The 15817-nt window shown below is 42.4% G+C and overlaps 1 protein-coding gene across 1 annotated transcript in view; it reads left to right on the top strand.

Moving 5' to 3' along the window:
• Positions 1-15817, top strand: part of LY75 (lymphocyte antigen 75) — a 97191-nt gene that overhangs the window by 59551 nt on the left and 21823 nt on the right. The window contains exons 21-28 of the mRNA XM_060256886.1: positions 1665-1801; positions 2856-2961; positions 4452-4612; positions 6250-6379; positions 7240-7472; positions 11199-11367; positions 13095-13259; positions 15178-15300. Coding sequence (XP_060112869.1) covers positions 1665-1801; positions 2856-2961; positions 4452-4612; positions 6250-6379; positions 7240-7472; positions 11199-11367; positions 13095-13259; positions 15178-15300 — 1224 coding nt within the window. The remainder of the gene's footprint in view (positions 1-1664; positions 1802-2855; positions 2962-4451; positions 4613-6249; positions 6380-7239; positions 7473-11198; positions 11368-13094; positions 13260-15177; positions 15301-15817) is intronic.

Raw genomic sequence — 15817 nt, 5'->3', positions numbered from 1 at the left:
TAGAAAAACTGTTATGGACCCAACCTGTTTGTATGTATAATATATATATATAATTTCCCAATCTCTGTACAGCAAGCCAAACACCTGAGGCCCAGGCAGCGCATACTTTTCCAGCAGCACCTAACAATAAACAAAAACGTAAGAAGAGCTCTACTAGATTACATTAGTCCAGCATGCTGTTTTACACAGTGTCCAACCAGTCACGTGTGTAGCTAACACATAGAACATAGAGGTCCAGGTCTTCCGTTGACACAGCCACCTAGTACTGGTATTGCTGTCTGACTGTGGAGGTTCTCTTTAATTCCTATGGCTAGTAATTGTTGCTGGATCTTACTTGCCCAAGGAAATGCTGATTGCCACTTTGGGATCAGGAAGCAATTTTTCTCCAGGCAGAGTTTGGCCATGGATCCTGGAGGTTTTTTGCCATCTGGGCATGGGTCACTGGGGAGGTGTGGGGAGAGGTACTTGTGAATTTTCTACATTGCTCAGGGGGTTAGGCTAGATGACCCTGGAGGTCCCTTCCAATCCTATGATCTCTCTTCCATGAATTATTCTGGTTATATCATTGGTACTAACACCTACACCTTCCTTTTCTAAAGCAAATATTGTGTTTTGGTTTTTTTACGAATATATAATACTTATCAGGGCAGCTCTCTCACAACATCATGAATACTACTAATCGGTAGTATCAATTGTAGAAGCTTAGCCCAGTCGCCTCAGAATCTGGAAGCCAAGCACTAGCGCTCTGATTGGTCTCATTAAAAAAAAAAACGGAAGAGCTTGGGATGACTTAACAGCTCCAGACTGCCAAGTCACCTCACGTGCACCCTTCCTTATCCAGACGGCAATCCGGCGACTGACGGCTGGCTCAAATATTTGCTACCACTTTCAAAGTGGTAGCTTTTTGAGCCGGGTGGAGCAACCGGAAGGACGGGGTGAGTGCGGGATGGGGACGCCCCGCAGATGTTTGCGTGTGGAGGGATTTTTTTGGGCCGACTTCAGAGGCGTCTCTGAGTTGGCCCAAAGTGCCGGTCTGTAATCAGCCTCTGTGTCCTTTATAAAGTGTATATCTCCACTACCTGGCCTTACATTTTATGACACACATGGCCCCGCCCAACAAGGTCTCATTTATGTCAGATCTGGCCCTCATAGCAAATTAGTTCAACACCCCTGAGCTATACTATGCTTCCTTCTTTTGGTGTAGTGGTTAAGTGTGCGGACTCTTATCTGGGAGAACCGAGTTTGATTCCCCACTCCTCCACTTGCACCTGCTGGAATGGCCTTGGGGCAGCCATAGCTCTGGCAGAGGTTGTCCTTGAAAGGACAGCAGCTGTGAGAGTCCTCTCAGCCCCACCTACCTCACAGGGTGTCTGTTGTGGGGGAAGAAGGTAAAGGAGATTGTGAGCCGCTCTGAGACTCTTCGGAGTGGAGGGCGGGATATAAATGCAATATCTTCTTCTTCTTCACATTTCTATTATAACAGCAATAAATCTCAAGGGTCTTGGACAGAGAAAGGTGTTTCCAAGTACCTGCAAGGGGACCTTCTTACATGCAAAGCGTGTGTTCTTACAGCTGAACCAAAGGTGGTTTTTTTGGGGGGGGAATGAAATGAATGCTAATATAAATATTATCCGAGTGAATTCGTTTATTTGTGACTCCCACAGATCCCAGAATAAACTGTAATTCGAAACTCCCATTTATCTGTGAGAAATACAACACGTCACTATTGGAAAGACATGATCCAGATTACAAACCACCTAAAAAAATGTGTCCTGATGGTTGGCAAGTATTCCAGAATAAGGTAAAAAAAACAAAACCCACAAACCATAGAGACAAGTTATTTTTTTGTGTTTCAAAACATATTAGAAACTTTGTGAAGTCGTTATTGTGGATGAGAAGCAGATAGGCAAATACGCTTTAACAGTTATGGTGATGGCAGTGTGCGTTGGCATCTCTGTGATGGGCAGAGTGTGGTAAAGTTGCAATTTTCTGGATAGAGGGGGTCATTTACAACCTCGGGGGAAAATGCACTGGCTCTTTAACACCTTTTGAGTGGAGGACTCATGTTTTGGCAGTCTTGAACCCCAGGAACTGGCACCTAGCTTGGCTAAGGCCCTGTGAGTCAACACGAGGAGGGGTCTGAAAAAGGGAACTGTTCCTTCGTTTGGGGGCTTTGGGGTTTATTGTTGCTGAGAGAAGCACACTCTCTCATGCACATGTTGCAATGAGGGATGATAGAGGGGAGTAATGCTGCAGGATGCTTGCAGGTATGCCCTGAGGTGGGGGCACCATGAAATCAGCAAACACCTGGTGTCCAACGATTGTAAACCAGTAGCTTTTCACCTCTCTGTTTTGCTTATATGCAGCTACAACCTGTCTTGTAGCTACTTAAAGTCTGTACCTTAAAGTAATAGAGTTGTTTAATTAAAGAGCCACACACTGCCTTAATCACAACCTTGCATTCCGTTGCATGAGCGAAACATTCCTCTTTCATGTTGACTTTGGGTGAACATGGGGCGGGGGTGGGGGGGACAGATTTTACCTGGAGGTTGTGGCATGCTACCAGAAAGGGACAAGTAGTAACTTTTTGCCACAGCTTCCTGACTGAGCTGCAGGGGAAATATACTTGCATTTACAAGGTGGTAGGACCGTCATGCCACAGTCATCAAATCAGTTTGATGAGCGTTGGCAGAAGTGCAGTGACTTGTAAGTGTTAGATTTTGGAACAGAAGTTTTTTTCTTAATTTTGCGCTATGTTAACTGCATATCAAATTAAGCATCTAAGTTAATAGTCAATACAAAAAAAATACCATATATACTGTGTCTTTTTAAAAAAAATAAACAACTTCTTTCAGTGCTTTCAAACAATAGCTCCTCAGAATGTCACATATAAACAAGCAAATGAAAAATGCGAAACACTTGGAGGCTTTCTTCCTTCAATTAAAAGCCAAGCTGAACAAGGTAAGATGAAAAGTCTCATGTTCCATGCTAAAAACCTAGGTATGCATTTGGGTATTTTAAATGTTATCAGCATTCGTTAAAGCTTTCTTAGAACTACCACTGACCCTGAAGAATAGAGAATGCTGTCATGAGAATGGGATTGAGCATATCCTTGTGAACCCAGTAACTTAATGGCTAGTCTTGACATGAAGTATATGTTCATCTAAGAGCTAATTCATATATAATCACTTGTCTTTTAATCATGATAATCTGAAGTTTAATGTTACCATTTGATACATCCAGGTAGAAGATGATCTACTGTTCTTATTTTTAGTTTTATGATCATCACTACCTCCACAAAAATCCAGTGACACTGGTGATTTGTAATTCTCATTTTAAAGGCTAACAGAAAGTTACTTGCCCAGAGAGTTCTTGCCTCAGTTGGTATTTGGCCCAATCTTCTCACAGTATGTATTTAGCTTTTTGTATCTGTCGGAACTGGACTTAAATCTGGAGAAGTCGGTTTGAAATGCCCCATTTAGCTGTGTGGCAACTTAGTGGTCTTGAACAAATCCTGGGTCTTCGTCCTCCGTAAAAAGAATCGTAACACAAAGGGTCATTTGTGAAGCAAATGAGATAAGTGTTCATTTTGTCCATTTCCAAATCAATGAAATAGTAGAGCCGCCATTCTTTGGAGGACACAGCTGGGGATTGCAGTACGGAAGTATGGTAGTGTAGGGGTTGAGAGAAAGGCAGATGATTGAGGACATAGAGGCTTATGGGGAAAAACTGGGAAAAGGAGACGGGCATTCCCTCTCCCCCCCCCCAAAAAAAACCCCTTGTTTTTCAGTTTTACCAATGAAGATACTGAATTTTTTTAGGAGTATCAAGGGGGAAATTCCTTTGGATTATTTTCTCTTTTTTTGAATATGTGAAATGCTTCTTAAGACAAGGTTCTCCATATGTGTAATATGAAGAAAAGTAGGTTTCATTTTTACCTTCAGATCTGTTTTTCCTCTCCCCTGGGCTTGCAAATTTCTAGAAAGTTTCAAAAAATTCAGAAAGAAGAGAAACGGGGAGTAGCTTAGTTCCTCTCTCCCTACCTCTTCTTGCAAGTTAGCTAAATGTGGTCTTGAAAAGTTGAATCCTCGTTTAGAATCAGTTACTGGAAAAGGAATATGTCACAATGGCAAAATTGGGCATCGCAAGAAATGGGAGACAAGACTGATGACTTTCTAAACCAGGAATTTCTTTTATTATGACTTTCTCCATTGAAGGGAGGGAAGAAACCGCATGAACCTAAGGGTTTGAAGCTTGTTCCTGTTACAAATAAATTTGTTTGGATCCTGCTAGAATTGCCATAGGTACAAGAGGGGAGCAATTTTCACTGATTCCTCTCTCTGCAAACATTGCATCTCCTTGTGCATGCAAAAACTCTAGACAGGACCCAAAACACTGAGCGTAGCCTTTGTCTGCGTTATACTAATGTGCGGATCTGTTCCACTCAACAGATTTTATAACATCCTTGCTTCCCGGTATGCCAAAAGACGTTTGGATTGGTTTGCAGTTTCTGGTGAATAAACAGGAAAGCAAGTGGGCAGATGGCAGTGAATTACGGTATATCAATTTCCACCCATTGATCCGAGGAAGAGTAAGGAGGGTTTTAGTTGATGTAAGTTGTTGGGGTTCTGGTTTGGTTTTTTTTTCATTATAATTTGAGTAAAATAACTACCCATATGCTTGCATTCTCTGTGGCCCCTCTGTTGTAGAATGGCCTGCCTAATGTGATCAGGAGGGCTCCCATGCGTCTTTCGCGCTGCATACTGTATAAAACAATTGTTCAGGAGGGCCTTCTTAATGGTAATAGGGCTTCTTTTATTTATTATTTGTTAGGTTCAATTTCTATCCCACCCTTCCCACAAACAGGCTCAGCATTGGTTTAAAACAATAATCACACACTAAAAACTAATAAACCTTGACCCCTAACAAGATGGCATTCCAACGATTTAGGCTGTTTCTGTGGTGTCCCAGCAATATTCAATAAAGAAGAGATGGTAAATATTCTGCTATCAGCAGTAACAACAAGACCGTATAAGAGATGGTAACAGGCGGTAGCAGATGGTAACGGGGGAGGCATTTGATGTCTGCTGCCTCAGCCAAAAGCCTGAAAGGCTTCAGGAAGACACTTTTATAAACGGAAGGACACTGTGAACTATACCTCTGTATATAGTATGTGTTGTCTGTTTGCTGTTTTTATTACCTTGCTCCGCTTTGTTTTATACTCGCATGATACATTTTCTGCATTAACATACCATTTCTAATACTTAGCACTTTTTCAGATTTATGTAACCCTAGTCCTATTATATTGCTTATCAGACGTTTCATCCTGTTGATTGAGTTGTATAATCTGCCTTGAGTCTGAGTGAGAAAGGTGGACTTTAAATAACGTAAATAAGTAAACAAAAATAAATTTGTTACTGACATAAGGGAAAGAAAGTACAAGTGCAAAAAAAAAATCAAAAGTTAAATCTGTCCAACCCTCTTCCATATGGTGTGTAGCTAAGTGCTTCTTAAGCAGAAACATATCTATAAGGATAACATTGTGCTTTCTATGTTTAATGTGGGAGGGGGTTTTGCCGCAAGCGCTGTATCTGCAATACAATGGATGATAAGTTAAGACATGGATTTTGTTAGATATGAATTTTTGAAAAACTGCATAGGAATAGCAGGGCAAGGGATACATCTGCTTGAAGAAGAAGAAGAAGAAGAATTGTAGATTTATACCCCGCCCTTCTCTCTGAATCAGAGACTCAGAGCAGCTTACAATCTCCTATGTCTTCTCCCTCCACAACAGACACCCTGTGAGGTGGGTGGGGCTGAGAGGGCTCTCACAGCAGCTGTCCTTTCAAGGACAACCTCTGCCAGAGCTATGGCTGAAACTTATCTAACCACATAATACTGTCATACTGGATTCATTTCTCCAGTATCTGAACACCTTATACTGTTCTGTTTCTTTGGCTAAGTCATAAATATCACTGTAATTACATAGGGCTCTCTCTGTCCAAGTCTTCTGCTGGTGAAAAAGTAAGGTGGGAGGTCCCCTTTGACCAACCAAAAGTCTATGCTGGAAACATGGATGAAAGCCACATGGCATTGGGAGGGACTGTAATAAGGAAGGGAATTGGGCAAGCTTAATAAAAAATGTTGGCAGGATCCAACTCATAGTGCGTAATGAATGCAATGGCACGTCACCATATGGTTATGGCATATGCTGAAATTGTTGATAAAATGTATTATATTCCCCTCCAGCTGTTTAATGAAGATGTGACCAACCAATGCGGTGTTTTGCTGAACAATCCCGACTCTTTGTATATTGGGACCTGGAATTTGACTTCTTGTGCTGATACTCAGGCTGTGGCTATATGCCAGAGGAAGAAAGGTGAATATTCCTAATGAATGTCCTGTGTAAGGAGGAAAGAGAAATCTGTGGTGATTTTGGAGCAGGGGGTCACAATCCCTTCATTACATATACGCAGTACATACTTAGTGCTCAGTATGATCAAACAGGATATGAGAACAGAAAATCCAAATATTTCCAATTGTTTTTTAAAGTGCAAATATCAGCTCCGGGGCAGGGAGGGGGAAGGTTGATTGGAATTGGAAGGCAGGGTTAAACCTTTACCCTATGCAGTCTCTCCCTGGGTTTGCTGCTTAACTTGTGGAGAAGAGCATGCAGGGGCCTGTACAGTACCTGTGTGTTTCTCCTATGAGGCACATAGGCCCAAGATGGTGTCTGAGCTTATAAGTATGTTGTGGGATAAATGTTTAACAAAGGGATCCTAGAACTACAACACCAGTCCAAAACTGGGTGGAGTTTGTGAGGGGAAAAGGAAACACCACAAGCCTCAGTTATGTAATGTCAAACTGTGGTTTGGATCCAGCCAGCCTTTCCATGTAGAAACAGGGCTTTGAATACTTTTTAAAAGGCTGTCCTGAGGTCATGGGTCCATGAACAAAAGCCATGTGGGACAGGAGCTGTAATAAGGAGACAGATTGGATGAGATTGAGTTAAAAAAGATGATGGGATCCAACTCTGTATATTGGCATTTAAAGAAATCAGTTGAGAATTTTTTTGCTTTGTATTTGCCAACAAAGTAAATATAATGCGCACTGACTTTTCTCACACTTCCGGATAATAAAACGTACTGCTATAAAGACCTTTAAAACCTAACGCACCACAGAAAACTGTGTGACAAATGGTGCCATTTTTCTTGTTCACATGTCTGGTTTTTGTATTAGATGCTGTTTCTGCTGACAACCAAACAGAAGAGATGTCTAATATCACCACAAGTTACTTAAACATTAAATATATCATAATTCTGAAGAACTTGACTTGGTATGATGCTCTACAGGAGTGCCAGCTGAACAATATGCAGCTGGTTAGCATCACAGAACAATACCAGCAGGCTTTCCTTGCTGCTAAAGCTGCCCAACATAACTCTCCGCTCTGGATTGGATTCTCCAGCAAAGATGTAAGGTTTATCTCTTCCTTTCAGCCTGTGTAGTCTAAATGCTAAAGGAAACATTAGGTTGTGTCCAGTGATCTGCTTATACAACAATCACAGATATTCTCTACTTTCCCCTCTCTCCTCCACCACCTTTTTTTGTCCTTGGGAAAGTTGATTTTTGGCGTTGAAAGACCTGCATGGAGTCCAAGTCATGCTGGTCAGAGGGAATGGGAAGGGGGTGAAACCAGCTTTCCAGCCTCTTTCATCTGTGGACCTCTACTGAGTGATTTTAGATCCCTTTCTACTCCTCAGCGCATCCTGCTGACCAAAGTGACTATTACTCCATTTAAGTCCTGCGACACTGGAATTAACTTTCCTGGACTCAGGACTGCTGAAAGGAAAGAAAAGCAAGGGAAATTCATCTCCCAACAGACTGTTGGACCCAACCTATTGGGAGAAGCAACATGTATTAAGATTTTTTAAATGCCAGCTTCTTGCGGCTGCTGCTGTTTTCTATTTTTAAAATGTGCAGTGTTGCTAATTCTAAATGTGTTGTTCTTTTTGATAATCTAATGGCTGCAACCCAGATAAAGTTAATTCAGTCCCATTTAAATTAGCACTGAACAATCTCAAGACACTGCTAATTGCAGGTGGAAAGCTTGCATAACCATATGTTAGGAAAAATAATAATAATAATAATAATAATAATAAAAAAATTATTTTTATATCCCGCCCTCCCCCGCCAAAGGCGGGCTCAGGGCGGCTTACAGACATGGCATTCCATGATTCAGATAAAAAAATATACACAACAATTTAAATATAATCAGTTACATAAATAATTAAATAAAGTAGATAAAATAGGTGCTATAAATACTATAAGTTATGATGTCCACAAGATGGCTAGGTAACTACACGTCAGTTTAGCCGGGTTCTATTTCAAAGGCAAGCTGGAAAAGAAATGTTTTGCAAGCCCTGCGGAATTGGTTCAGGTCCCGCAGGGCTCGTATCATCTCTGGAAGATGGTTCCACCATCGAGGGGCCATTACGGAGAAGGCTTGCTCCCTGGTAGTCTTCAGTCTAGCCTCTCTTGGCCCAGGGATTGTTAGCAGATTTTGAGAACTGGCTCTTAGTGCTCTCTGGGGGATATATGGGGAGAGGCGGTCCCTTAGGTAGGCAGGTCCTCGGCCATATAGGGCTTTAAAGGTAATGACCAGCACTTTATAGCGAACACGGTACACAACCGGCAGCCAGTGCAGATCCCGCAGCCCAGGCCGCACGTGTTCCCACCGTGGTAGTCCCACTATAACCCATGCAGGGCTTATAACCAGAGACATGGTACGCAGCTGTATGGAAAAACAGTAGTGTGACCCAGCAGATCACTGAAAGAGTGGCAGCAACCCCTGAAGTTTGCCTTTTAGACATACATAATCATAACTGGCTCCACACAAACACGGATTTGTTAACTTATACCTACAAGATTAACTATAACTTTACGAGAGCTATTGCGAACAATATAATTTTATAGATACGTTCAGTTTGCATGCCTCTCTTCCCTCAAGAGGCTCATACTGGATTGGATGCAGCCAGCGTTTGTTTTTGGCCTCATTGCCATTCCCTTCATCACAACCTCCACCCTGCTTTATCTGTGCAGGCCTTGTGTCTTCTAACATAGCATTCTTAGTGATCAGAGGAGGCTCCTCCTCCCTTTTCACCACTGGGAAGCCAGTTGGAGCCTGACCATGGTGGTTTTAGTTTCACAATAACCCTGCGAGGTAAAAACAGGCTAAGGGCATGAACAGATAGAACACCAACTTCTGTAAAACGTAAAGTGTACGTGCAGCTATGATTCTGATTTTGGCTTTCTGAAGAAATAAAGCAGGGATTTAACCTGAACCCCCATTCCCTTCTTGGTTCTGCTACTTGAAGCCAGCTTTCCCGCATTCATCGCCATCATAATGATGGAGAGCTCAGTTAGCAAAACCTAGCAAGTATTGAAAGATTATATCTTCTCTTCCTTTCTAGTGTAACCCAGATCTGAATTAGTGGCTTATCCATAGCTGTGGTCAGACAACAGACTTAGTGCAATCTGGCCCTGCCTCTAATTAATCCAGGTTTTTTAGTAATGGAGAGTTTTGATCAGATATCCCACTGTAACCTGCTCCAGCATGCGCTCACTCCGTGGTTGATTTATCAGATTACTGCTGTGCGGCAACCATGAAGTGGGTGGTCAGCAGGAGTGGAATTCTAGCAGGAGCTCCTTTGCATATTAAGCCACATCCCCTGATGTAACCAATCCTCCAAGAGCTTACAAGGAGCTCCTTTGCATATTAGGCCACACACCCCTGATGTAGCCAATCCTCCAAGAGTTTGCAGGGTTTTGTAAGCTTGGGGGACTGGCTACATCAGGGGGTGTTGCTTAATATGCAAAGGAGCTCTTGCTAGAATTCCACCCCTGGTGGTCAGGCAGCTTTCTTTTTCATCATTTGTTTTCTGAGCATTCACATAAGTGTTTATGGGAAGCAGTGCTTCAAACTCCTGGCAGGATGGTGGCAGCTGGTGGCCAATGAGATCACTGGAGGAGGCTGCTGGGATATGTAGTATAATGTGGGGAAAGTGTTTTTGAAACTGCCTTGGAGGTTTTCTTGAGAAGCCCCCATGAGAGACACAGAGAGAGGAATGTCTGTAAACTGTAAATAATAAACACACAAGCAGCGATTTATGACCCAGGGGCAATTATGTGCTTATGCACATGCCCCTACCCGATTAAAAAAGAGGGATGGGAAAATGGAGGAGACAGTTCACATTTCCCAACCAGCTTCAGTTCGCAACAGGTGAGTTCTGACAATCCAGAAATGCGGAATGAAAGCGCTGACATCCATAAGGACCAGATTTTCCCCGGTACCTTATAACTCTGCTTTGAAGGCGCATCAGAATGGGGTGGGGAATGGGAGCCAGATGCTGCTGTCTGATCATGCACTTTAAACCTGGAAGGGAACAGCAATGGCTTTAGATCAGAGTGCTTGTCTGACCGCAGCCTAAGTGATTTATCTTTTGATGATGGTCATCATGTTGATGGTCATCTTTTGTTGATGGTCATCAAACCCCTTCCAACCTTCCCAGCAATTAACACAGAACAATGGTCGCTTTCAACAGCCAGTTTCCTTATCACTACGCTTCCAGGAAGCCCCACCAAACAATGGGCACATCCACAAACCAATTGCCCTTTCATCACACCCCCTCCAGCCTACAAATAGCAGCTCTCCAGCAGCCCCAGCCCCACTCAATGCACAGCAGCCAAGAAGGTCTGAGCTCCTGCTCCGGCTGCAACGCCACTGAGGATGTTCTCCGCAGCTGAGAACGAAACGTCTGGAAGGAAAACTTTCTCCAGTAGAACACGGCACTTGATCCCGAAAGATTCTACAAACCCTAATAGTCATCATGTTTATTTATGATGTAATCGATTGAGAGTTGCCTAGGGCCACTGTGTAAGCTTCCTACCTAAGCAGGGCTTTAAGCTTGGATCTCCTGTGTTCAAAACCAGTGCCATTCACAGCACCATTGTAAGGTCCCAGCGTAATATGTCCCTGCTGTAGACTTTGACTGGTCTTTGTTGCAGTGTACAGGTGACAGGTTTTTTCAGATGTCTGGCTTGGTCTACAGTTAATGTCGCTTGGTATGAAATAGTTAGCTTGGGTGTAAAGTTTTGTTTTGCAGCGCTATCATTTTTGTCTTTGTGGTTTTTGCCACTAGGATGGAATTCACTATCAGTGGTCAGATGGAAAACATGTTAGTTTAAGTTACTGGTCTGAAGAAGAAGGTGAAGATGTAGATGACTGTGTATACTTGGACAGCGATGGATTCTGGAAAACTGCTGACTGCGATGTAGAAAAACCTGGAGCTGTTTGCTATTCACCAGGAAGTAGGCATTGTCCGATTTTCGATTTGTGTTATTTTAATTTCGGTTGTTTTCGCACTCACCTTAATCAGCAGCGACGACCCTCTTCACCGCGCAGGATCTGCGCGGATTTCGCACTAATTGCCGCGGAGCACCCAGAAGAGCCGGAAAGTCCCGGCTTCCGTTTGCGCCGCAAAAGCGCCGGGACTTTCCGGCTCTTCTGGGTGCTCCGCGGCAATTAGTGCGAAATCCGCGCAGATCCTGCACGGTGAAGAGGGTCGTCGCTGCTGATTAAGGTGAGTGCGAAAACGACCTTCGTTTATACAACAGAAAGTACTTTTGTAGACAGATGATGTAGAAAAACTGTGCATTAAATGATTTCATTATGTTCTCTAAAGCTAGATATAGAATATGTGGATGTTATGTGTTTCTAAAATGCCCATACATAGGTTCCACTGAGATCAAGTTCTGGCTTAACTCTAGTTCTGCAGATCATGGTTTGCAACTCCATTGTGTACACTTTCCCCCTACATTCTCTGGATTGAATTCTGATTCACCTTTCCTGGTCAGCATTAACCATAGTTCAAAGTTGCATGTGTACATCAAATCATGGTTTCCTCAGAAAACATGGTTGGAAATAGATTTCGTCTACATTCCTCCATTTCTCCTACTTTCCTGCATCTCAGAGACTCCTGTCACAGCTAGAATATGTATGAAGGGGAGAAGGTAATAGAAGTGTCAACTACACACATTTCCTGGGTTTAGACAGAGTGTGTATTCTTTATGTCTCTAACTTTGCATTCCTATTCACCACACTGACTGAATATCCATTGGCCAGCAAAGACCGCATAGTGCCTAAGATGACACTAGTAACCTCACTGACATCAGTGGTAAAAATCCCTAGGCAAGCATATTCTTTTTGGCATATACTCAGCTGTTAAAAAGTAGGCGCACATGGCAAGTGGCGGCAGTGGAAACAGGGAATTTAGGAATGTAACTGGCTAAAAAGAGTGCCTTGAGTCACCATCCAAAAGAGCAGAAGAAAAGCAGGAAATGTCCAATGTGAAAAAGAGGGACAAAAATTGGCAATGAATGGCTTTACTCTACCACCTGTAAAGATGGAGAAAGCCTGCAAGTTTGTTGGGGTTGCACCCAGACTAAACTGTCCAGCAGCAGAATAGAACTTACTTACTTCCCTCCTCACACTATCCAGCCCACTGATCAGGGACCCCAAGGAAAAAAGGGGGGGGACTACAGTGAGGAGGGGAAATTTGTTGGAAATTGCCAATTATCCTGGACCCAACCCTTGGTGTTACATGGCTCTTATCTTTGAAGAAGAATTAAATAGTTTGGAGTGATCTTACCGATCCAAAAAGTACTACCATGTTTTTGTGCACACAAGTTGTGGCATATCTGAAAGCAAATAAAGCAAATATAGTGTCACAGTGAAAGCAGGACAGCAAGCCCTTCAGACATGCAAAAAGTTCCTCTAGTACAGTTGGCAAACATTTCTTAGTTCAAAAAAATTGGACTCATAAGGCATTTTGAGAGCTTCTGTTCTCTGAATTTAACTTTGCATTCCTATTCACCACACCAACTGAATTCCCGTTGGCCAGCAAAGACCACATAGTGCCTAAGATAACAGTAGTAACCTCACTGACATCAGCGGTAAAAATTCCTAGGCAAACTTATTCTCTTCAGCATATGCTTCAGCTGTTAAAAAGTGCTTTAAATAAATGTTCCCCCCCCAGATGAAACAAAGGAAGCAGAAACATATGGATCTATTAAATGTCCACACAAGGTTAAAAATACACCATGGATACCATTCCAAAACAGTTGTTATACGTTCATAATAACAAAGGATAGATGGAAGGAAATGAAATCAAATGAAGCCCACCATTTATGCAAGGCGATGAGTAAGTAGTTCCTAATTAAATTCCTTCTTTTGTACTTCTGTAGGTTGTATGATATTTTTAAATTGCTTTTAGAGGATACTTGCAAACCTGCTTATAGTTTGGATGTGCTCATGTATTCAAATATAGGACTCTGTACAGAATAAGGGAGGCAGCAAGCAACCAGTTCTAATAGCCAAACCTTTTTTTTCCCTCCTTGAATCATAATCATGGGGGCTCTTGCAACTATTTCAGTGAGCCCTTTGGTCACACTACTGTTTTTCCACACAGTTACGTACCGCATATGTTGGTTTGTAAGCCCTGCATAGATCTCTTTTTTTTAATATATGGCTGTGCCATTTGTTGTAAGATAGCTGTGGCACTTCAATTTTTAGCTTGTTTTTGTTTTTCAGCTTTGCTTGCACTCCATATACAGGCTCAGTTCAGACAGTGTACAAAACCATGATTTTTTTTATTAAACTAACTATGGTGAGTGTTATTAGTCTGTGGAATGGTTCTTCTGAGACCTAGTTAGGATCTGAAGTTGATTTATTAACCTTACTGAATTTTAACTGCAGTTACATAGGATATATGAATACAGACATCCTGGCTTGTTCTCTAATGATGGACTCCTAAGCTACAGGGAGAAGGCAATGAAGCCAATATTTGCTGAGGCAAACCAGCATTTGAGTGATTGAGCTGAATCCTGCGCTCACTAACTAACCGTAGTTAACATAGATCGGGGTGGCCAAACTGTGACTCGGGAGCCACATGTGGCTCTTTCACACATATTGTGTGGCTCTTGAAGCCCCCACCGCCCCTTCAGCCAGTTTGGAGAAAGCATCTCTTTAAATCACTTCGCCAAACCAGCCAGTGGCTTGAAGAATGCATTTAAATAAGTTGCTTTATTTCTACCTCCCCTCTCTCCCCCATCTGTTTTCCTTCTTTCCTTCCTTCCGTCCTGCCTGCCTGCTCGCCTGCTCTCAAACATTTGACATTCATGTCCTGTGGCTCTCAGACATCTGCCATTTATTCTATGTGGCTCTTACATTAAGCAACTTTGGTCACCCCTGACATGGACTGACATGATTTTTGAACCGATCCATAAACAGGATTACAAGAGCAATAGCCAAGAGAAAGCTACAGATGTGACTGTCGAGGGAAAGACTAGGACGGTAGTCAGAGGCCATTGTGTTTGGGGAATTTGGGGTCCATATGAGAGAGAGGTTCAAGATGGCAGCCGGATCAGAGGGCAGCTGTCAGCAGCAGCAGTCAGCAGCGATGGTTACTTTGGTTGCCTCCCCCCAGCATTGGCTACTGCTTTCTAGCTTCCACTGGTAAGGATATGGAACCCTTCACCTCTCTGTTCCCTTCACCACATCCCCAGCAGTTTTCATATGAACATATGAAGCTGCCTTATACTGAATCAGACCCTTGGTCCATCAAAGTCAGTATTGTCTTCTCAGACTGGCAGCAGCTCTCCAGGGTCTCAAGCTGAGGTTTTTCACACCATTTTGCCTGGACCCTTTTTTGGAGATGCCAGGGATTGAACCTGGGACCTTCTGCTTCCCAAGCAGATGCTCTACCACTGAGCCACCGTCCCTCCCCATAGCACGGTCCTCATAGCAATTTTAAAAGGGGCGGGAAAGATCTGAAATGGTGACACAACCCCATGGTGAACTCGGGGCCACAATGTCTTCTAGTTTGGCCCTTCGTTATCTCCTCACACTTCCCTGGTAGTTTTCTTTAGGTTGGTAGTTGGGCTACAGCCACAGAACTGAGAGAGAGAGAATGCCGTTCTAATATTTTTGTTTCTTTTTTTGAATTCATAATCACTTAATATAACAACTAAATAAAGGATTAGGTCAGTTAACTTTATAAATTGTCAACAAATTCATTGTAAACTATTCAGCTATTGACTTCTTTAAAATTCCTCCAATAGATACCGATGCCTCTGTCTTGAGTATCAAGAATGAAAATGAAAATAGTTTTGTTGTCGAGCAACTTCAGACATTCAGTGGCCTCGCTCACTGGGTGTGGTTGGGGCTGATTTATGATGAGAATGGTAAGTTATTTGATACCTGTTGTTATATGTATGTAAAGCATATCGAGCCTGAATTGCAATAAAATTATTTCCAGCCAGCTTCCGTTTGTAGTGAGAAACTGCTGTATTTGGTTTAGCTGAAATAAATAAATAGAAATAACAAAAATGGCTTTTTAGCAGGGTAGAGGCTGTGCGCTCTCTGAAGTGCTTTGAGAAATTTCCCTTTCTTCAAGGCTATCTGAATTATAGCTGAAATAGTCCTTATAAGAATTTGACATCCCATAGCTGCACAGGACACAGTGATAGGACTCTGATTTCTGCTGTTCTTGAGTTCATCTGATGGGACATTCCACATTGCTTTGTTAGAAATGAAGGGTTTTTTTATTTTTTTAGTTTCTAACTAATTTACATGGTGGAGTAACTCTTTTTTTTTGTTTAAGATATTTCTGACCTGCCTCCAGCCACCAAGGACTCAAGGGTGGGTTACAATAACAAACTGAAACCAAAATAAATGCAATTCAAAAAACAAAATAAAACC

The sequence above is a fragment of the Heteronotia binoei genome, chromosome 16 (assembly GCF_032191835.1).
Source record: "Heteronotia binoei isolate CCM8104 ecotype False Entrance Well chromosome 16, APGP_CSIRO_Hbin_v1, whole genome shotgun sequence".
NCBI lineage: Eukaryota > Metazoa > Chordata > Lepidosauria > Squamata > Gekkonidae > Heteronotia > Heteronotia binoei.
This window is presented reverse-complemented; position numbering and strand designations above follow the sequence as displayed.